Source organism: Ailuropoda melanoleuca, chromosome 15 (genome assembly GCF_002007445.2).
Source record: "Ailuropoda melanoleuca isolate Jingjing chromosome 15, ASM200744v2, whole genome shotgun sequence".
In the NCBI taxonomy this organism is placed as follows: Eukaryota; Metazoa; Chordata; class Mammalia; order Carnivora; family Ursidae; genus Ailuropoda; species Ailuropoda melanoleuca.
Genome location: NC_048232.1, coordinates 22251623 through 22276033, shown reverse-complemented (window position 1 = coordinate 22276033; position 24411 = coordinate 22251623). Strand labels below are relative to the sequence as shown.

At 36.9% G+C, this 24411-nt stretch overlaps 1 protein-coding gene across 1 annotated transcript in view; it reads left to right on the top strand.

Annotated features, from left to right (window-relative positions):
* Positions 1-24411, top strand: part of ARHGAP21 (Rho GTPase activating protein 21) — a 138014-nt gene that overhangs the window by 56169 nt on the left and 57434 nt on the right. The window contains 2 exon segments of the mRNA XM_034644573.1: positions 273-452; positions 677-701. Coding sequence (XP_034500464.1) covers positions 273-452; positions 677-701 — 205 coding nt within the window.

Below are 24411 nucleotides of genomic sequence, written 5' to 3'. Positions count from 1 at the left end.
CATTCCTCCTATTGCATTTTAAATTTTAGCCATTGTATTTCCAATTTCCAAGAGCTCTTTCTTGCTTCTGATTAACTCCCATAGCATCCCTTTCTAGGAAAAAAAAAAAGTTTTTGACGATCTGCATGCTTTGTTACAATACAAAGAATATGATTCTTTTTTCTCCCTTCCGTTTATATCTGCGCTCAGGTTACTACATTTTTACATATCATTTTTTTTAAGTGAGAAAGTATATTGAGATATGTTAACTTTTAAATTTCTTTTTATTTTAGGTATCAAAAAGTAAAGATGGAAAAGAACAAAGTGAAACTATATCACCGTCCGAAGATGAAACATTCTCTTGGCCAGGTCCCAAAACAGTCATGTTGAAAAGAACATCTCAAGGCTTTGGTTTTACATTAAGGCATTTTATTGTTTATCCCCCAGAGTCTGCAATTCAATTTTCATATAAGGTAAGAAACAAAGTAACTTGAAAACCCCCCCACAAGATCATTCCTGTCTCCTCCTTGTCTTCCTGTCAACCTCCCCTCCTATCTTGTGTATGAAAGCTCCATCCTCTGAAATTGGTATTGGCACACTTTGGGGAGGGTGGTATGAATTGAGTTGAGCCTTGCTGTGATCTCACTAGAGTTTATAAATAAGTATTCATATATGGATATATTTTTTTATTTTGTAGGATGAAGAAAATGGCAACAGAGAAGGTATGCTATAAAAGTTTTACTTTTTCTCTGAATGTTTTTCTGTTCTTTAAGTAATATTAAATGAGATGATACAGTTTTCCACTGTATAACTCTTAGATATGAGAGTCATAGAAATGAAATAATTTTACTGTCCACTTCAGAGTTTTATGGATCCCATTGTCTCATCATGATTTGAACATGTGATAACTTTATTGTTAATTATATATTAGTATTTATGTGGGGGAACATGAATGATTCTGAGGAAGCTAATTCTGATATTTTTATTTCATTAATAATCTTCTAAATTTAGTAATTCTTTTAGGTAAGAAATGCTGTGTGTTTTATCTAGTAGATTTACTAACTGAAATACTGAAAGGTAGAGTATTTTGGGTCTTCCTGTTGTTAATCTTACTCCTGATTTCAGCATTATGTTTAATGAGTTTAAAAAGAGAATCAGGCTGGGGATAAGGGATATTTCTTAATAACGTCCACATATTTTTGTTTTAATTTTATGTGAACTCTAATAAGCTAAAATTTACATACAATAAAATGCATTCATTTAAAAAACTTTTATTTCTAGATAATTTGAGCCCAAAAGAAAGTTGCCAGAACAGCAGTTTCCGTATATTCTTCATTTGACTCCCCCTCATGTTCAACAACTTACATCATGGCACAGTGAACAAAACTAAGAAATTAGCATTGGTGCGATACTGCTATCTAAACTACAGACTTTATTTGGGTTTTTACCAGTCTTTCTCCTCGAGGGGATGGAGGATTCCATGCTGCATTCAGTTGTCCTGCCCCTTCAGTCTCCTCTACTCTGTGACAACGCCTCAAGTCTATCCTTGTATCTCATGGCCTTAACACTTCTGAAGAGTACCAGTCAGTGATTTCATAGATTGCCCATGAGTTTGGCTTTGTCTGGTGTTGTCTCATCATTAGTTGGAAGTTACACATTTTTAATAAGAATACCAAATTTGCACCTATTTTAAGTGTATAATTATACCTCAGGTGCATTTCGATAAATACATAAATTGTGAAACCACCATCCCGATCAAGATAGGATACCAGAAAGAACCTTTTAATAGAATCACTATGTGTTACACCTGAAACTAATGTAACATTGTATGTTAACTATATGCTTCAATAAAAACGAGAAACCTTTTCATTATCCCATAAAGTTCCTTTGTGCCCCTTTGCTGTTCCTAAGCAGTCACTAATCTGCTTTCTATCACTGTAGCTCAGTTTTGTCTCTTTTAGAATTTCTTATACATGGAATAATACAGTATGTACTCTTCTTTGTCTTTTGCTTGGGATAGTAATTTTGAGGTTCCACCACATTGTATGTGTAGGTACTAACAGTGCTTCTTTCTATTTTTTGCGGAGTAGCTGTCCCTTGTTTGAATATACCACAGGTTCTTTATCCGCTCGCCTGTTCATCCACTCAGCTGTCGATGAAACTTTGTAACGCCCCTATCTGATCTGAGGTCTCAGGATGGTTATGCTGAGGGTTAAATGAGAGGAAAGCAGTTTCTTTTGGCATTATCAAAGTCATCTGTGAGTATAGGGCCAGGTAGGAAGGACCCTTCATAGTTGTCTCTGTTGTGCAAGAAGGGCCAGTCTTGTGTCACCATCTGTCATACACTGGGGTTCAGGATGAATTCCAAATGTTACTTGGCACGGGTTAGAAACAGGTGTTAGTAAGGAAGGAAAAAGTTACAAAACCAGCATCAGCAAGAGAAAAGAGGATGAGGGTCCTCTGTCTTCCCGTCATCTCGCAGAATGATGTGCTGGTGCCCGGGAAGCATCTAGAATATCATGCCCATCTTCTTCTGCTCTCCATTCGGAGAAATTTTCTTCTAATAAATGTAGAGAGACACAGTTCTAAAACTTTATGGAGATTATTTATCTGACATAGCTCACTGGAGTGAATGGGTTTAGTTATTTGCTTTGACTAGAGAGAATAGACTGAAATGCTTGGAGGGAAAACTAGATCTAGGTCTAACAGAAGCATATTCGGAGAGGAGTGATCTGCTGGGGGAATATTACAGTTTAAATACCTATGTTATTTATTAATGTTTACCTAACCTCATTCAGAAAAGGGTTTGTGTCCACATGGAGAAATAAACATATGGTAGTAGGATTAAAAAGTTCCTGGTGAAAAAAATGAATTAAATGGACTTTTGGGAGATTTATTACACATAAACATGTGCTATAGATCCTATACTGGGTTATTAACTTGCTTTTGAGCTTTTCTAGTGGCCAGAGAACAACCGATAATACGGTTAGTTAAGGATTCACATTACCCGTAAGAAAACATCATCCTGTTTGCACTGAAGCCTGAGACAAATTTCCCTTATGTGCCCTCATAATGGAAAACAAAGATTAGTACAGTAGTAATATCCTTAGTCCCATTCCTTCAGATGGCTGTTTTTTAATGTATCTTCCGTGTAAGGTGATTTCAAAACCCAAGGTCTGGTCTCTTTTAATAAAGGACTTCTCGCCTGGGGACAGCTTTGCTCCCCGGGGACACGTGGCAGTATCTGCAGACATTTTTGGTTGTTGCGATTGGTGGTAGTGGGGGCAGTACCACTGTCATCTAAGGTAGAGGCCAGAGAGGCCGCAGAGCGTCCTGTAATGCACAGGATAAATTATATTCATCGTTTGGTTGAAGATTTAATCCATGCCAGGCATCATAGTATATGTTATTGTCATATTTCATACTCATAATAATGCTGAGAGGTGTGAGACAGTATTCCCATTTTGTAGATGAGGAAACGCAGGCCGAGAAAGATCTGAAATGACTTGCCCAAGATCACACTGCTAAGGTACAGAGCTGGACTTCCAGCCCAGGTGTCGAACCCTGAAGTTCATCTCTATTTAACTCTGCCATCTTACTTTTCTTTACTTCCTTTTCTTCGTTTATTTTTGTTTAAAAATAGTGCTGTCTTTTGTGGCGCCTGGGTGGCTCAGTCGGTTAAGTGTTGGACTCTTGGTTTCGGCTCAGCGCATTATCTCCGGGTTGTGAGATTGAGCCCTGCGTCAGGCTCCACGCTCAACAGGGAGTCTGCTTGAGGATTCTCTCTCCCTCTCCCTCTGCCCCTCCTCCTGCTCACAGGCATGCGTGCTGTCTTTCTCAAATAAATAAATCTTTAAAATGAATAACGCTGGGGCACCTGGGTGGCTCAGTCATTAAGCGTCTGCCTTCGGCTCAGGTCATGATCCCAGGATCCTGGGATTGAGCCCTGCATTGGGCTCCCTGCTCAGTTGGAAGCCTGCCTCTCCTTCTCTCCCTACTTGTGTTCCCTCTCTCACTGTGTGTCTCTCTATCAAATAAATAAAATCTTAAAAAAAAATAAAAATTAAAAAAAATAATTGAATAATGCTGTCTTTTAAAAATAGTTTGACTTACATAAAGTCAAGAATTAGTGGATGAAATAGGGTATATTTAGTATGTTACAAAATTCTATGATATTTCTCTGCCTTGAGAAAGTTAAAAACAAAGATGTTTAGGGGTGCCTGGGTGGCACAGCGGTTAAGCGTCTGCCTTCGGCTCAGGGCGTGATCCCGGCATTATGGGATCAAGCCCCACATCAGGCTCCTCCGCTATGAGCCTGCTTCTTCCTCTCCCACTCGCCCTGCTTGTGTTCCCTCTCTCGCTGGCTGTCTCTATCTCTGTCAAATAAATAAATAAAATCTTTGAGAAAATAAATAAATAAATAAATAAATAAAATCTTAAGACAAAGAAGTTTGTTCTGTATTTGCGGATACTTAAGGACAAAGAATTCGTATAAAAGTCAGAGATATCCTAAGTTTAGAAGCCCTGAACATCTTATGGGAGCAGTCATCACTTATTACTCGATTCTGAATGCCTGGTTAGCAGTGGACTCAGAAGGTTCATTGAGTGCTCTGCCTCCTTTGCCTCCCAGGACCGAGGTTTGCTCCTGTCATCCCAGTTGGTAGTGGGGTCACGGGTTAGTCCGCAAGAGGCCTACTTTGCTAAGCTACAGCACTCATAAACCATTTCAACTCAATCCATCAATCAACCATAAGAACGTATTTTATGTGAAAAAATTTTCTTTTGAGAATGCAACGTATTTAGAGACAAACTACATTTAGTTTATTATTTTAATTCAAATGAATGTTATGTTTTTTATTTTACAGTTTCATTTTCTCTTAAAACTTATTTTCGAGCATAGTGAGATTACGAAATCCTTTTATGTAAATTTTGTTTTAATGAAATAGAATCCCAGCCTCCAGTGTAATGATCTAAGTCAAAGCCTAGAATCACTGGAGAGGAAGTAATTCCCAGAATTTTATTCAGACTCCTAAGAGATCCTGTTATAATGCCAAAATTCTGCGAAAACAGTTGAAAGGTTTTGTTTTAGTGTTCTTTCCTTCTGGCAATTTAGTGGTATCTCTTTTGCCGCTTAATTTTCTGATTATTCTCCTTACCCAACTTTCCCATTCTGTTTCTTATATACTATAAATGTGTACTGTCTTGTGTTTTAAAATTTTTTCTTGTTGATTAGTTTTCTGTGTTATGATGCAAATATGATGCAAATATTTACAAGAAAAAGGCCATCAAAGTAGAAAAATATTTTTTGGTGATAATAATTGCTTGTAGATAATGCTGTCTTGCTGCTGTCCTGTTGTCCCTTAAATCTCTGGAGAAGATATACATAAATAATCAAAATAAAAATAATTGAAAGTTTGTAATTACTATTATTTCTTTTCTGCTTACTCCCTGAGTAAAAATTCTGTCTCAGTTTAATTGTAGGGACATTTCCAGTATTTTAAAATGTGTTTATCATTTTGTTAGGTATTTAAGTAACTGTTGGATTTCTACTTTGGGATTAAAATCTATATTTAAGCATTAATAGTAGAAAAAAAGTAACTGGGAATATTATAAATTTTCTCATAGTAAATTTGTATTTTGTGATTGTATTCGTTTCTGACTGGGCAGCTCTTGTAGCCTATGTTCAGGTTTTTTAACCAAGGCTCCTTTAGTGTGGCAAGAAATAGAAACTTCTGCAAAGCACATCAGGAAAGATGTGTTAGTTCTAAAAAACCAACAGGGCATCTCCAAATTCAATGTCAAGAGCAACAGGATACCTGGGGAGCCACAGGCACCAGAATTGGGACCTGGAAAGCTACTAAATGCAGAGAGTAACAACAACAAAATCTTGGCTTTGATCTTCCAAAGAGCAAACTCTGGTATTTACTGGAAGATCCAAATGACTTTCATAGTTAATTTTAATTATACCTGATTTTCTCATGAGCCGGCATCTGTATAAGGTACAGCCCTCACTGTATCTTCTTTCTTCCTTCCTCTCTCATCATAATACTTCCAAATTCCTGAGAGCAAAATCTAATTGGGCCAGTTCATCATTTTATGCCAGCTACATAGTACCTGCTATGCTTAGAGATCAAACATTCTTCCATTTAATGAAGTGGTAAATCCTGGAAAGCTGAGAAAATTGAGTATATTTTATGCCACTAATTTCCATTAATAGGCTGAAAACCTATCCCCTCAGAATAATATAACACTAAAAAATGGACCTGAAAATTTGTCATAAGAGCAAATTCTTATTATGGGTAGGTCCATGGTCTATAGTGTGGAGTAGGGCAATAGAAGCGTGTTTCATTATTTCTAAACTGTAGCAATAGTGAATTCCATGGGTCTCTCTGATGTCTTTGAGCATTAACTAAACCCCTGGGGACCTATTTTCAACTGTATTGACAGTTCAAACGATTTGAATTTCTCTGGTAGATAGGTAAATATATGAATTAGTTACGTATTTTTGTTAATTTTTATTTTTATTTTATTTTATTTTTTTTAAGATTTTATTTTTATTTATGTGACAGAGAGACAGCCAGTGAGAGAGGGAACACAGCAGGGGAGTGGGAGAGGAAGAAGCAGGCTCATAGCGGAGGAGCCTGATGTGGGGCTCGATCCCGGAACGCCGGGATCACGACCTGAGCCGAAGGCAGACGCCCAACGACTGCGCCACCCAGGCGCCCCCGTATTTTTGTTAATTTTTAATACCATTCAGTGGAATATCCGCAGGTGTCTGACATTAACTTGAAGATACTTTAGGAAGTAGAGATGATGATGATGTGGAAGAAGGAGGAAGAGGAGGCGGAGCTGGTGGTAGTGGTGGTATCATGGTGGCAGTGGCGGCAGCTAACTTATCATGTGCCAAGCACTGTCTTGAGATTTTGCATCAACCTTCTCAGGTGGATAGTATCACCTCCAGTTTTTAGAAGAGGAAGCGGAGGCATGAAGTGTTTACGTAACTAGCACGGGACAGTATTGGACTTACAAACTCAAGCCATGTGGCTCTAAGGTTTCCTCCCGGTTTCTACCATGACTTCTCAGAAAATTCTTTACTCTCATAATTCATCCTTGGAAATGTGTAAGAAAGGGGGTTCTTTTCCCTTGAAAGGTAAAGAGTCTGAGAAGATCCTAATTCAACTTTCAGATGCAGGTTTGGCTAACCTAGTATTAGCATTTCATACTCGTTCTTTAATTAGCTTCTCCATCTTCATAATGGAACATGTCTTATTGGCATAAGTCTGTTCAGCAGCAAGGATATAGCACCATTGCTTTAATATTTGCAATTGATTTCCATCTTTGATGTGGTTAATAGTTTTGATACCTATGCACTTTATGACTGATAGAACTGTTTTTGATGTTTTTCACTTATTTTTACAAAATGATAAGGGCACTTATAGGTATTTACCAAAGATAAATGAAACATTTGCCTGCAAAAATATTTTTACAAGAATATTCATAGCTGCTTTATTCATAATCAGCAAACACTGGATTTAATCTAAGTATTCATCACCATATGAATAGATAACCAAATTATGGTACATCCGTGCAGTGGGGTACACACAGCCTTGTGGATCAATCTCAAAAACTGTTTCTTATATTGAGGTGAAATTCATAGAATATCAGATTCACCATTTGAAAGTGAACAATTTGATGGCATTTAGTACAGAATTAAAGGACAAGTATGAACACCTACCACCTGTATGTACTTCCAAAACATTTTCATTGTTCCAAAAGGAAGCCTGTATCCATTAAGCTGTCATTCATTGTTCTCCCCTCCCCAGAGTCCCTGATCATCGCCAGCCTGTTTTCTGTCCCTTTGGACTTACCTATCCTGGATATTTTATATAACCTTTTTCAGATGGCTTCTTCATTTAGTGTAATGTTTCTGAGCTTTGTCTGTGTGTGGCAGGTATTGGTAATTCATTCCTGGCTGAATAATACTCCCTTGCATGTATATACCACAATTTGCTTATCCATTCATCCATTGATGGACATTTGGACTGTTTCCCCCTTTTGGCTATTGTGATTAGTGCTGCTATGAACTTGTGTATGCAAGTATTTGAGTCCCTGCTTTCAAATCTTTGGGGTATATATTTAGGAGTGGGATTGCTGTGTTTTATCGTCATTCTCTGTTTAACATTTGGGGAACTGCCAGACTGTTTTCCACAGCAACTGCGCCATTTTGCATTACCATCAGCAGTGTATGAAGGTCCTGATTTCTCCACATCCTCATCAACACCTGTTATTTTCCATTTTTGAATTATAGCCAATCTAGTGAATGTTAAGTGGGATCTCATTGTGGTTTTGCTTTGCATTTCCTTAATAACTAGTGACGGGGAGCATTTTTTCATGTGCTTGTTAGCCATTTGTGTATCTTCTCTGGAGAGATGTCTATTCAAGTCCATTGCTCATTTTTTTTGTTGGGTTGTTTGTCTTTTTGTTTTTGAGTTGTAAATGTTCTATATATATTCTAGAGAGTAGATTATTATCAGATATGTGATTTGCATATATTTTCTCTCATTCTGTGGATGGTTTTTTCACTTTCCTGATAATGTCCTTTGATGCACAAAAGTTCTTAATTTTGATGAAATCTAATTTCTGTACTTTTTCTTTTGTTGCGTATGCTTTTCCTGTCAAAAACATTTTGATGAATGAAAGAAACCAAGCACACTGTCTGATTCCATTTGTATGAGAGGAAAGATAAATCTAAACCAATTCATGGTTGCCTGAATTGACTGGGAAGGCACATACGGGAAGTCTCCGGCATGATGGAAATGTTCTATATGTTGATTGTGGTGGTGGTTACATGGGATTATACATTTGTCAAAACTTAGGAAGTGAGCACTTGAAATGGGTACATTTTATCATAGGTAAGTTATACCTCATTAAAGTTGATATAAAACAGAGAACATACACAAATTTAGTTAGATTTTTCCCCCAGTGTTTAGTTGTTTCAGCTGATGCACCTGTGAGTATTCTTATACATGTACTTCTGGGCACATATGCGCTTATTTCTAGTGGTTCTGTCTATCCAGGAGTGACGCTGCTGAGTCATAGGTATGCATACAGTTACATTTTGTAGATATTGCTGAGTTGTTTTTCAAAGTGATTGTACCAGTTTATATACTCAGTCATAGGATGTGAGAGTTGCAGTCGTGCCATATCCTCACTAATATTTAGCATTTGTCAGTCTTTTCAATTTTAGTCATTCTAGTAGCTGTACAGTGGTATGGAATATGGGTTAATTTTAATTTTCCTGAAAACTAATAGGGTTGATTACCTTTTTTTTTTTTGGTTATTAGGTATCAGTGCTCTTTTTAAAAAGAAAATTAATTTGTAGGAGTCCTTTAAATATTCTTGATGAGGATTTTATTAGTTATATCTACATCAGATATCCAGCAGTGACTTGCCTTTCAATTTCTTATTAGTAATTTTGATAAAGGGAAGTTCCCAATTTTAATGTAGTCTAAATTGTCAGTCTTTCCTTTTATGGCTAATACTTGGAGCCCTATATAAGTGTTTTTTCTACTGCATGGTCACAAAGATATTTTCCTGTGTTATCTACAAGATGCTGTATTGTGTTATCATTCACAATTAAACCTACAGTTCACCTGTAATTGGTTATTTTTACATGTAGTATGAAGTCAAGATTAATTTTTTTCCCATACGAATATGCATTTAACCCTGCACTACTTAGTGAAAAGTCTGTACTTTTTTTATTGCTCTGTAATACCACCTTGATCATAAAGTATCTGTATATGTGTAGGTCTCTTTTCTGGACTTTCTTCTATTCTGGGGGTTGGCCTGTGCTTCACTTCTGTATAGCTTCCAAACTAAGAACAGTTCTGTATTTTTAAACAGTTGTTTAAAAAAAGAATATGCGGCAGGGACTGTATGTGTTCTGCAAAGCCTGAAATATTTATTGTTTGGCTTTTGATGCACACAGTTTGCCAACCTTTATTCTATTCCATTGGCCACTTTCTTTGCAAGATTGTGATCTTAATTACTATATAATAAATGTTGCTATCAGATAGAATGTTACTCTTTCAGCTTTGTTTTTCATGATTGGATTGGCTATTTTTGTCCATTTGCAATACCATAAAAGTTTTAGAATCAATTTTTCAGTTTCTACACCTACAAAAAAATTCTGTGGAATTTTAATTGGTTTATATTAGTTACTGTGTTTGATTATTCGAAAACATTTGAAATAATTGAATCTTCTAGTCTGTGAATGTTGTGTATCTCTCCCATGAGTAAGTGTTGAATTTTTCTGCATCTTTTGGCATAAACCTTTTATTTTTTTTCCTTTAATCTCTTAATATAGTGAATTATATTGATTTATTTTTCCAACTGTTAAGCATTGCATTACTGGACCAAACCAAGCTTCTTCATAATGTATGATACTTTTCAGATATTGCCAGGTTTGGTTTTCTGTTGTATTTAGGATTTTTGCATCTCTGTTCAGGGATTGCCTTTACCTAAAGATGGGCCTCAGTCTTTCTGATGTTTGGTTTAACTGTTCAAGTTCTCTAAGAAGCAGATGCCAAAACAGGAACAGATGGCAAGACAGTATTAGACATGCCAGAGATTTATTGGGAGAAATGCCTGTGAAGGATAAAGAAGAAGGGAGCAGGAGATGCAAGGGAAGATTTCAGACCACACTGCAGGTCTGACATTTGTGAAAGAAGAGAGGGAAGGGAAGATTTGGTAGGAAAGATGCCAGACTGAAGTTAATATCAGTTTTGAGGCCACTGGGGAGCTCCCACGCAAACACTGCCCTTGAGCAGAATCCTGTTTTGGGCAGGAGTGAGGAAGTGTGGCCTCTGTGTGAACATGGTGGTGGATCTAAAGGTGTGGCAGCTGGGGCCGTCACTCAGCTGTGTTCCCCACAGCGGGTTCTCGAGAAGGAAATCTGTGCAGCACACCTGCACACTTGACATGCTTGGGCTATCTCTTTTTCACTCCTACTCACACGGTGTATTCCTTTGGATGCCCCATCTGAAAGCAGATGGTGTTTTCCAGACGCCTTCCTTGGCTGGCCTCAGATACCCATTTTTGTCCTCCTGGCCCTTTGAGACTGATGGAAATTCTGTGCAGCTCCTCAGTCCCTCAGCCAGGACTTTGGAAGCAGAAAATACCTCGAGGTGAAAAGCAATGCAGAACATTGAGCACACCTCACCTGACTTCCTTCTGTTTGGGATCTTGTCTCCTTGAGTGCTCTTGCCTTGGAGGCTTCCTGTGCCTTCACATGAATGTTACCTGTACTTAGTCCAGCTTTTCTGGTTGTTACCCATGGGTGGAAGAGTTGATTCTGAAACAAGCTAGTTCACCATCGTTAGATTTGGAAATTTTTGTCTGTTTACGTTTAATATAATTAATAACATTTCTTGTTTAATCTCCTACTTTATTTTGAAGTTTCTATTTTATTTTGAATTTCTTATATTTCTTTTCCCTTTTAAGATTAAATAATATATTGCAATTCTTTAGTGGTTATCCTAGAAATTATAATATGAAAGTTTATCAAAGTCTAGTGCTGATTCATCTTTTATTCTCCTCTGAAACGATATAAGGACCTTAGGACATGTTAGTTCTATGTATTTTCCCTACTTGCAAGTTACTTTTGAGTTATGTTGCAATTCTCTTGGGGTTTTTGCTTGTTTCTTGTTTTTTTCCTGAAAAGTATTTGTTTTGCTCTCATTTTTGGAAGAGATTGTTGCTGGCTACAGAATTCTATGTTGATACTTTCTTCCAACATATTGAAGTTAATATCCTGCTCTCTTTTGGTTTATATTCTTGCTAGTATGAATTCATATTTTGGTTTATTGGTTTTTGGAAGGCAAACTTTATATCTGCTGTAAGATTTTCTCCATATCTTTGGTGTTTGGCAATTTTGTAATAATGTGTCTTGGTGAGAATTATATTTTATTTTTCTTGTTTGCAATTCATTGAGCTTCTTGTGTCTGTCGATGGGTGTCTATCATCAGTTTTAGAAAATTTTCAGCTAGTATTTCCTCACATATTATCTGTCTTTCAATGCTCCTTTCAATTCTTCTAGGGTTCAATTAAACAAATGCTAGATGTTATTATTCTGTCCCCCATGGCTCCTAAATTCTCTATTTCCCCCCCTTTTTTTTCAAGTCTTCCTCAGCTGCATTTAGATAATTTCTTCCAATATATATCTAATAATTTTCTTCTTAGCAGTTTGGGTTTTAAATTTTGATTGTTAGAAATTCTTTAGGGTAATGCACCAAAGTATACATGATTGCTTCTTATAGTTTTCTCTTTATCCTGTTTAGGCTTTTTTTTTTTTTCTTCAAATATAGTAAACAGAGTTGTTTTATAATCTGTGTCTAGTAATTCCACTATCAGGAATTTTCGTGGGGTCTCTTTCTCTTTTCTGTTTTTCCCCCCTGCTGGTTCTAGCTCAGAGTGGGTTTTTTGTTTTGTTTTGTTTTGGGTTTGTTTGTTGTTGTTGTTGTTTTTCTTTGTATATTGGACTATTTTGCCTTTGCTGACCTTCAAAAATTATTACTGGGGATTTTTTGAGATCTCAGATGAAAAAGTTGTTTAAAAATAGATTGGTGTTTGTTTTGATACAGAACCAGGCTGTTATATTTTTAGCCTACAAATCTTTATGAAGAAGTTTGGTCCATAGCCTCTTCTTAGAGATTGGTTTCCTTCCCTTTTCCCCCTTTCTTTGCTTAGCACCCAGGTAGCCTTTAGGTTGGTGGGAGCATTATTTCTAGTTACCCTTTTTATTAATGTGAGAGAACGTCATAACAGATTCATAGCTAAATAGGGCTTGGGCTTTTCTTCTGCTTGCTGGGTGGAGAAATGCTTAAAATGGAAGGTTTATGGTCAGTAACCTGGACACATATTAATAATATTTTAGGATGCAGTTTTCTAGCAGCTAAGCTTACATGTGTATGCACTGTGGTTCAAATATAAATTATGCATTCCCCTGTACTAGCTCAATTTGTTAGTACATTGATACTTCATTACAAGATTTGCTACCCTTATATTTATCTTATTAAAATAACCTTTTTACCCTGTCAACATAGATAAAATAAAATTACCACATTATTTGTAGTTTGCTGTTATGGGTAATGTTTCCTAATATAAAAATGTGTAAGCTTATATACGTACACACATGTATATACACATGCACATCCATACACACACACACACAAAGATAAGTGATTCTACATTTCACTGTTAACAACTTAACTTCAATATACTTATTTTATTCCTCTCCATTTGATAGGTGGGAAAACATGGGAAATGGGGGCTCCTGGATTTTCTTCTGATAAATACGACATGGTCAAAACACTGGGGAACCCCAGAAATAAAGGACAATGACGGCAAGGATATTTGTAAATTTTAAAACTATGATGTGTATTTTTTGAAAAGATTGAAAGAACTTGAAACTTTGGCTTGCAAAAGAGATGCTGAGGGCAAGAAAGTGATAGTTCTTCTCAAAAGGTTGGGAAGTATACTTTGTACAAGATGGAATAAGTAGATTGTTTGATGCTTCACAGTTAATTTCTCTAATTCTCTTCTGGAAAATCCCTAATCATATTTTGGATACAGTTAATCTGAGTGATTGTTCCTGCTACATGATAAACAAGCGGAGATTTTCTCTCTCCTCCTCTACCTGATCCTGGGAGGCGGTGGCAGTGACACAGATCTGATCTGGGAAAATGCAGAAATAAGAGGAGCAGTTATATCCCTTATCAAAAATTAGTCACTAGAGTATACAAACTGAAATTTGCCCCCATGCCCAGACTAGTCATTGTATTTAAGAAAACTGTTTTTATGTATTACTTTAAGAACAAAGATCATTAAGGAAGGAAACTGTCTTTAATTGTTGAATTTTCAGTGCCATGTAAGTACCTGGTAGGAGCTCAAATGTTGTTAAGTCAATGCTTTGCGTAAAGGGAGGCACTGCCACCTGAACTTGGCACTGTTCCAAAAGGGCTGTTCCCAAAGCTGCACACCTCAGCATGTTTATGTCTGTGCCTCTGCTGTCGAGGAAGAAAATTATTGTCTCCTGTCTGCCTGCCTGCCTTTCTTTCACCTTCCTTCCTTTTAACGCAAAGCGTCAGACGTATTTTAAATTGAGAGATCTTATTTCATATAGCTGCTAAGTGTGTAAGCTGGGACACTAACAGCAAAAATATGGTGATCCTGGACTTAAGTAGGAATTTGGGAAATGTCTTTGTAAAGTACACACTGGTCAGGTGGTCAAGTTAGATGAGAGTTAAAAAAAAAAAAAATCTAACTTCTCTTTAAAAGTTCCAGGAAATCATTTTCACGGTAATCTAAAGTGAAAGAAATTTGATTGGATTAAGTAGGCACTGTCAGAAATCCAATTTTTTTGGAGTTGGTTTTAAGACTTTGAAAGGCGTGAAGTTACTTTGGCAGTCAAGAAAATAAATGCAATTTTAAGAGTTTCTGGAAGCATTCTAAAACCTTTAAGAAATATGAAATTTAGGGTCTCGGAGAGCTAATGAGAGATAGGGCTATAAAGGTGAAAAAGTCAAGGAAAGTACATGATTGGAATAATAATGTTCTAGGCTGTCCTCTGGAAAAACTTCTCTATAGAAAATGTTGCAGAGGTGACCCTGTCATTAGGTGATTTTGAGCTGTCTTTTCCTAGCTGCTGCATGACTTAAGACCTTGATCACAGACACCCTCTGGCTGGATAGTCCCATTTTTTTTTTCTGGACTGCTCTCCAGCTAGTCTACATTCAAAGTATGGGATTCATAGATGCAGTTATTAAGTTAATTGTGATAGTTATGATCCCTGCTTTTGAAGTTTAACATAATTTTCCAGAATAGAAATATTTGTATAGGAATGCTACATACATTAAATCTAGAAATATGTTTCCTATTGTTAATTCATTCACTTAGCAAATATTTGTCAAGTCACTGCCACAAGCAAGTCACTAATTTCATTGCTGGTAAGGGAGCAGTAGGGTCTCTAACCTGGCTGTCTTCTGGTAGTTGTTCACATGTCACCTGTTAGAGAGGATTTGCCTGACCATTTCACGAAAATAGTCTTACAGCCCTGCCTTTCACTTTGCCCCCTCCTTCCCACTGTGCTTATTACTCTCCCTAACACTCACCACCACCTCTCATACTACTTACTTCTTGTTGAACATCTTCTGCCTCGATTGGAATGTAGAAAAGGAACTTTATTTTATTATTTTGGCTTAAAACTCAGAACAGTTCCTGGCATGTATCCATTTAATGAACATATTTGTAAGGTAAGGCCCTGGCTTCAAGAAGCCCCTGTCTGATGGAGGATGAAAGTGTGGAATAATCACACATGTGCAGCTGCAGAAGTGTGTACAGCTGTGGCAGGACCCACAGCAGGTCATCACCTAAGCACCAGGAAAGAGGGTCTCAGGTGGGATGTCCTTTGTGGTGTGGACAGACGACTAGGATTTCATCAGAAGGAAGGAAAACCAGTGTTCTAGACTAGATTTCAGAGATGTCTGGAAGTTGTATCTGCCCAGAGTTGCTGGTAGGACTTGGGGATGGACTTCATGTCACCAACTAAGGACGATTTGTGAAGTCACGCTTAGATTCTCTGGCACGAATGAGTAGATAGATGGAGAGGCCATTAACTGCGGGATTCTGGGGGGGAAACATATAAACATATCCACCTCCTTCCTCTGCGGAAGCGGGTTTAGTTGGCGATAAGTTGCATTTCTGATGCCTGTAGAGTGTTCAGTGCCTAGATAAAAATTTGGATGTGGAGCCCATGGGGAAAGGTGGGGTTGAAGATAGATTGCGAAGTCATTATAAGATATGCTATAATTAAGTCCTAGACATAAATGAAACCATGCCCAAAGAACATGAAAACATAGAATAAAGATAGGACCCTAGGGAAGGTAACATCTAAGAGATGGTCAGAGAAAGAAGAATCAGAAAGGAAGTCTGAGAATAAATTTTAGAAGGTATGAGGACAACCAAGAGGAGTTGATGACCTGCTAAGTAAGAGGTGATCATTTTTAAGGGGGAGTGGATAACTTATCATTTGTCATAGAAATTTCATTTGGATGCAGTCTAAAACGGATACTGTTAGACCTAATTTGACAAGTAGCAAATTGGTTAAGTAACTGAGAATAGTTTCAGTACAGTGAGCAAAGGGGATACGGAAACCAGGTATCAGTGGGTTGGAACATAAATTAGATCAGGGAAACTGAATGAGGGTGGGAATGGGGTGGGAAGTTTTGCCCCAGAGGGGATACTTGTCAGTGTCTGAGAAACCCCGAATTTAGAAGTAAAGAAATGAGAGTATGAGTATAGACTATTCTTCAAGAAGTATGAAAAGGAAGGAAAGGAGAATAAGAGATGATAGCTACATGGAAGGAGAGGGAGAAGTTTTGTTGTTCTTTCAAGTTCAGGAAGCTTTTGTATGTCTCTGAGAACACGTATGTCTGTCCAGTGGACAGAACAGAGATTGACTGAGGTTTTACCCATGAGAGGAGACCGTGAGGGAAACAGGGTCCTGAAGGCGGCCAGTCACTAAAGCCTTACTTGAGGTAGAACAAAAGGAAGCAAGGATGGGCAAAGATACAAAAATGAGGATACAGCAGTTGAGGTTACAGTGCCGTAAGAGACAAGGTTATTCAGATAGTGTGAGGAAATCAAGATGGAATAGCAAGTTCAAGAAGATGGTTAGAAGTTTGAAACAGCAACCTTGAGGGGATGGAGATTAAAATATAAGAGACTTTAGTGAGCAGTATCAAGAACTTAGCTGAACTTGGAAACTATAAATCAGTGGGTTGGGGGTTATGTAGTTCTATTCAACTGAAATGGCAGGACAAGAATAGGAACAGAGTGGGCTTATGGATGGAATTCTCCATAGTTGGAGATTGGCAAATTGAATGCTTTGAAAGGTGGAAGAAGGAAGGAAGTTGAGGCTGCTGGTGGATCTTGTTGAAATATTGATCCATGGGTAATCTTAGTAAGACAGTGATTTCTGGAGAGGGAGCCTGATAGGCTTGAAGAATAGGAAGGGCTAAAGGAGATGGAAGGTCTTGGTAAAAGTGAGGAGCAAGTTGAATTAGTTAAGGGGTCCAGCACTGGTAAGGTGAGAGATGGAAAGAGAGTTGCTTGTGGTTAGAACACTGTAACAAATTTTCCTGGGTTTGCAGAGAAATTAAAATCCAGCACAACAGGAATGGCAGGGCTGTGAATCCACACGTGAGACATACTTTGTGAAATTCCTGAAACTATAGAGAGAGAGAAAAAAAATGATGCTGCATAAACTTCAAATACTCCAGACGGCAGATCCCAGGACTGTTTTGTTCATTGCAGGATAATCGGCACCGGGCACATTTACAAGCTCAGTAAATATTTGTTGAATGAATAACGCTCTTCCAGAGTCTTTCTAGCCTAAGTAGTTTATCATGCCAGAAAAGTTTGATTCATGTCTGACACCTAGTGGTATTTTACTCTAACTACTATTAAGTGGCCCCATTTCCCTTCCACCGTTTGAGGGAGAGTCTACAGATCAGTTGCAGTACAATAGCTTTGTTCCTAAAACAAATCTCCGACTGGGTTTTGGGCAGATTTGCCATTGACATTTTCCAGGACAGTAATTTGAATAAGTCGGCAGTAAATATTTATTGATCGTCTACTGTGTGCCAGGCACAGTTCCGTGTGCAGGAGTTTTTCCCGTAGTGTACGTTCTCCTGCATGTGTGACCTCACTGAATTTGAATACGTAGGCAGAGCGTTGCACTGGGAATGGTTAACTTGATGGGAAACTTAATTTAGGATTCTGTTGTGATTTCACATGTGAAACCTTTCTAAATTTATTTCATAGCTTTTGGTGCTGTCATTTCTACGGCATGACATATTGCTTTTCATTAGCGTTGAGTAGGCATTTAGGAAGATGAAAGTAGAAGGCAAGGTTGCGTTTGTTGTCAGTTTATACCTATCCACGCTGTGGAGAATACCACATACTATGGAGAATTATGGGAGGGTTTTGTTATCTTTCCTTAAGAAAGAGTAAAGTTCCTTTTTGTTGGTGCTGCCTACGAAGTATTTAAAGTATTTACGAGTATCCCTGTGCTCTTTCTCTGTCTCTCTCAAATAAATAAATAAATCTTTAAAAAAGGGGGGGGTGTACCTGGGTGGCGCAGTCAGCTAAGCATCAGACTCTTGGTTTTGGCTCAGGTCTGATCTTAACGTCGTGAGATCAAGTCCCACGTCAGGCTCTAAACCCAGTACGGAGTCTGCTTGAGGTTTTCTCTCCCTCTTCCTCTGCCCCTCTCCCCTTCCCCCCACACTCTCTCTCTCTCAAATAAATGGAGAAATCTTGAAGTATTTATGAATGAATTGACATGATATCTGGGGTTTGCTTTAAAACACCTTAGGGAAGAAAGTGAGTAGGAGTGAAACAAGATGGACAAAATTTTTGTAATTATTTAAGTTTTGTTCTTGGGGATTTATTCTGTTTTATCTACTTTTGTGTACACTGGACATTTTCCATAATAAAAAGTAAGCAAAAATAATTAGCTAGATGTGGGTTAAAAGAAAGTTTATCATGATTAAGTTAGAATATGGTCTGCTTTTTAATATTTAACAGATTTTTAAAATTTCATTTTGTTCCATCTGGTATTACTTGAAGATCAGGTTGAGTATAGACTATGCGTTTGCTTATAATAGATAGAATTTGACTGAGACCCAACAGACGATGTTCTACGATGTTCCAGAGGCTATTGGAATTTGGGTTTGAAGCCCATAATTGTTGGAGCTGTAGATTAGAGGCTTGGGAGATATAATTTTAAAGTATTAGCCATCGTTCTGGAAATGAGAGCATCTTTAGTAGGAATTTGGGAATACCTAGATTTAATAAACTGGCATTTATTTATTTTTTTTAATTAGTGCTTCTGCCATAACTAAAGGAAATGGAGTACCCAATAATCTGCTATACCAGTCTTCTTAAATTGGATGCTTCTTCATAATGATACATATGGATTTTTGGTTGTTAGACAATGTTTCCGTTAGGCTTTTAGGATAATTTTGTATGCCACCAGCAAACCAAACCCCCAAAATAAATAGTTATGAAATATTTCAGACAAACAAAATATAGGGGAAAATGTAGCTTCCAAATGCTTGCCACCTATCTTTGTCATGTTAACATTTTAGCATCTTTCCCCCCAATCCTAACCCCCCCCACCAAGACATAACTGATTATAAGTATGGTTAAGGCCATTTTATACCACTCCTTCCCTATTCTCCTTTCCCAAAGGTAGTCACTAGCCTGAGTTTGGTGTTCATATCTCCCCATTTGTTTTCTGGCTTAAAAAATTCATAATTTCTAACTTTTGCACAATAAGTTTTCCATGCCCTTTTTTTTTCTTCCCCTGTGGCAATCTGTTACCCATCAAAAAGAAGTTGAGGTCATTTTTCATTATTTAGATTTAACTTTGATATCTTTTTCAATCTACATTGTGGTTTCACTTATTTTTGGTCTGAAAACTAAACATCAATAAGCTATTTAATTGATTTTCTTTAAATAATTAATGCTTGGAGCTTCAATGCTCCATTTTTTGTGATATATCCCTTTAGTTTTCCACCTTTGTGGAGAGCATCCTTCTTCCAAAGCTAATATAACTTTCATATGAAGCACAGTTTAATTTTAGTGGCCTTCTCTTATGTAGATTTTTTTTTTACAACAAAGAAATCAATTAAAAGAATACTTTAAAAGATTAACTGTCTTTATAAAAGAAGATTGGTTCCATTTTAAAAAATTATTTAGTAGCATCTTCAAGAACTCAGAAGAATTTAAAAAGCTTAATCTCAGTGACAGCCATTACTTTCTATTGCTTTGTTTTTGTTTAAAACGTGGGATGGTATTTATTTGTATGGAGTATATATTTTTTCACTCTGTTAAGAAATATTTTCCTCTTGTCCCTAGAACTATAAGATATCTGACTTAGACCTATCTATTTCTCTGTGGATATTCATTACAGGGTCCTCTTTATAAGTGGCATACTTTAAAATTATGCCACTTTTTTTTTTTTTAAAGATTCCATTTATTTTAGAGAGAGAGACAGAGCATGAGCACACATTGGGGGGAGGGGAGGGAGAAGCAGACTCCATGCTGAGAAGTGGGGCTGGATCCCAGAAGCCTGGGATCACTATCCAAGCCAAAGGCAGACGCTTAACTAACTGAGCCACCCAGGTGCCCCAAAATTGTCAATTCATCAAATAATCCATTTGCTCAAGTCTGTTTGCTTTTATTCTAAGTTTAAATTTTGAAATAATTTAACTGTTGCAAGTGATTTTGGCTTTAGCATTCTCTGAAGAAGAGGGTCATACAGATTTAAATAATCTTTCTTAACTGACAAAGCCCACAAGCCCTCTGGTTTTGACACCAGTTTCTTTGAAAACAGGTTCTGTAGTTCATGTCAGAGTTACTGGAAATTTTTTGGTACAGTTTCTTATTTTTGTCTCCCTTCCTTTCTTTAGAGTTCTTTAGTCTTTGGTTTATATTCCTCAATTTCCTCCTAATATGACAGTTATATTTGTAGAGATACTCCTTCAACCAGTATTTAAATAAGCATTTGCAGAGTGACAAGTACCCTGGCCGCATTTATCCCTGATCCGTGTGTAAACCTTCTAAATGTTCATTGTCAGACGACCACAGTAATAACGTTTATTAAATACCTACTTGTATTAGACATTATATAAGCATTTTGATGGATTATCTCCTTTAATCTTCACAACAACCTTGCCAGGTAGGAATATATTATCATCATCCTCATTGTTCAGAGGAGTTAACTCTGGAACACAAGTAATCATTTGTCTAAAATCACTTGGAGGTAAGGTTGCCAGATAAAATACAGGATGCCCAATTAAATTGCATTTCTGAGAGACAACTAATTTTTGCAACATTTGATAACCCTCCTCGGAAAATAAATGGCAGAGCTCGGATTTTAAAAACCATGTAATCTGTTTAAAAGGCCGGGGCTGTCAACTACTGCGTTATCCTGGATATAAGAATAGAAGTCACATCTACCTGGGTATTCATCCAGGATTTGGATGGCAGCTGCTACCTACACGTTATTTATTTGTTCATTTATTTTTTACTCATTATTTTTCTCCCAACTGATTATATTTACTATAATGTAAAAGTATGTGCTTTTTTTTTTCTGATTTCAAAGTAATATTCAACTTCAAGTAAATTCATATATGCTTTCTCTGTCTTCTGGTTTAAGTCTTCACTAATTGTATGTTAAATAGCATAAAATGGAACATTTTCTGTACCTTTTAGCTGTTGTCATTTAGCCATTTAGATTATTATTCAGATTGTTGTCTTTTTACTTCATTTTCTCAAATACAGAAAGGTTTATCTGTGTGTGCTTAAAAAGACACGTTTTCCTTTTCTTTTGACAAGGTCAAGGAAATGACACTTGAATAGGTATTAACAGTTCTTTGAAGCACATCCTATGTGTTCTCAAAAAAAATGAAAAATTATAAAACACGGATGTAGAATTAAAAGAGGCTTTTTTACTAAGAATTGCCAGGGAGGCTATCTGGCCCTGCCAGATGATAATACAGGGAAGTAATGAGTCGTTTTTCCTTGTGAATTACCACAATTCAGCCTCAGACTTTCAGTTTTGCGTATCCAGAAGTTACTGACTTAAAAAATTGAAGACACGAGATGGAATAACAGATATTTTGAAGTTGATATTTTTTATTTCCAGTTCCAGTAGAATATATTTAAAAAGAAGACACTTTTTATGGGGCGCCTGGGTGGTGCAGTCGTTAAGCGTCCGCCTTCCGCTCAGGGCGTGATCCCAGAGTCCTGGAATCAAGCCCCACATCAGGCTCCTCTGCTGGGAGTCTGCTTCTTCCCCTCCCACTCCCCCTGCCTGTGTTCCCTCTCTTGCTGGCTGTTTCTCTCTCTGTCAAATAAATAAATAAAATCTTAAAAAAAAAAAAAAGAAGACACTTTACTGAAGTATAGCTAACAGAATATTATATTAGCTTCAACATAGTGTACAACATAGTGATTTGACATTTACATACATGACGAAGTGCTTGCCATGATAAGTGTGCTCACCATCGTCACCACGCAAAGTTATTGCTATGTTATTCACTGTATTCTCTATGCTGTATTTTTCATCGCCATGACTTACTTATTTTATAACTGGAAGTTTCTACCTCTTAATCCTCTTCACCTATTTCACCCACCTACCAACCTCCACCCCCTCTGGCAACAACCAGTTTATCTCTGAATTTATGGCTTTTGTGTTTGTTTTTGTTTGTTTTGTTATTCAGATAATGGAACCATATGGCATTTGTCTTTCTCTGTCTGACTTATAAAGAGAAGATACTCTTTTTTTAAACTTTTTAATTTAAATTCAATTTAGTTCACATATACTGTATATTAGTTTCAGAGGTAAAATTTAGAGATTCATCAGTTGCATATAACACCCAATGCTCATTATTTCAAGGGCCCTCCTTAATGCCCATCACCCAGTTACCCCCTCCCCTCCCCAACAACCCTCAGTTTGTTTCCTATAGTTCAGAGTCTCTAATGGTTTGCCTCCCTTTCTGTTTTCATCTTATTTTATTTTTCCTTTCCTTCCCCTATGTTCATCTGTTTTGTTTCTTAAATTCCACATATGTGTGAAATCATATGGTATTTGTCTTTCTCTGACTGACTTATTTTTCCCTTAGCATAATACCCTCTAGTTCCATCCACATCATTGCAAATGGCAAGATTTCATTCTTTTTGATGATTGAGTAATATTTCATTGTATATATACATTATATCTTCTTTATCCATTCATATGTCAGTGGACATCTAAGCTCTTTCCATATTTTAGCTATTGTGGACCTAGCAAGTCAGATTTTAGAGAAAGTTCAGAAAGGAAAGTGACAACAAGAATCAAAAGGATCATTCTCAGCAGATGTGATAGTTCTTGCTGTAAGATTGGCCCCTATTTTATCTTTTCCACTTTCATATGTTTTCAGGCATAGTGTATTGAAGGATTTGTCAATGGCAGAGTTTCTCTGATTTTATAATGGCAATCACTGCAAAATTAATATTTCTTTTATAGAAATTAAAACAAAATTATTTTGGACTGTGTCTATCTGTTTAAGTGAAATTTTCAATCAGAATTTTCAGAATTTACTGCATTGCCACCAGCCAACTTTTAACTTTTTTATAGAATTCATTAATGTCATTTACATTTTATATTTTTAAATATAAGTACCATATAATCACCTTTCAGGCATAGTAGACTAGAAGACATTAATGAGGAAAATGTTTCTTTTCTTTTATTATATGTCTTTTATTATATAAATCCATGAAAGCAATGACTTGATTCAACAAAACTTATTAAACCTTCAGATCTCTAGCTAAGAAAAAATGACGATTTTCTTTAAATGCCATCTCTTGTAAATGTTGGGTTGGAGAGACCTAGCCTGATTACCAAACGTAATTGCATTTTAAGTGACTGATACTGAAAAGAAACTTTTTTTCTATTCAAAGTAATTATAAGTGACTGTCTACTTATATTCAGTAAAGCTTGACAAATGAATAATTAGTTAACTTATTTTAGAAGTAACTGGGAGCACAATGTTTGGATTCAGACCTGGGTTCAAATTCTACTCCACTACTTCATAAGTTAGTCTGTTTCCTCCTGCTTACAGTGGCAGTCTTAGGATCCTAATGCCCATCTTGAAGGCTTGTGAGAATTAAACTAAATAACAAATTTATTCATTCACTGAATATTTATTAAATGCCTATTCTGTGCTAGGCATCGTTCTAGGTGCTGTGGATATCAGAGAACATGACAAAAATCCCTGCTCTTCATTTTAGTACGAGGACATAATTTTAAGTAGTAAGTGATAAGTTCTATGAAGAAAAATAAAGCCTGGCACATACAAGAAGTTTCTCCCAACTTTTCATTATAATTTTCCAAGTACGGCAAAAACCTTGTCCATCTTGATTCAACAATTAACACGTTACTCTGTTTGCTTAATCTATCTACCCACATGTTGCGTTCAGGGGTGTGGATATCTTGGTTTATTTTTTTCCCCTCAAACCACTTGAAAATTAAGTTGCAGATATAATTACAGAAATATAATAATATAATATAGTAATATAATCATAACAATTAGTCCCTAACTACTTTAACAAACATCTCTTAAGAATTAGGACATTCTTGGGGCGCCTGGGTGGCACAGAGGTTAAGCGTCTGCCTTTGGCTCAGGGCGTGATCCCGGCGTTATGGGATCGAGCCCCACGTCAGGCTCTTCCGCTATGAGCCTGCTTCTTCCTCTCCCACTCCCCCTGCTTGTGTTCCCTCTCTCGCTGGCTGTCTCTATCTCTGTCGAATAAATAAATAAA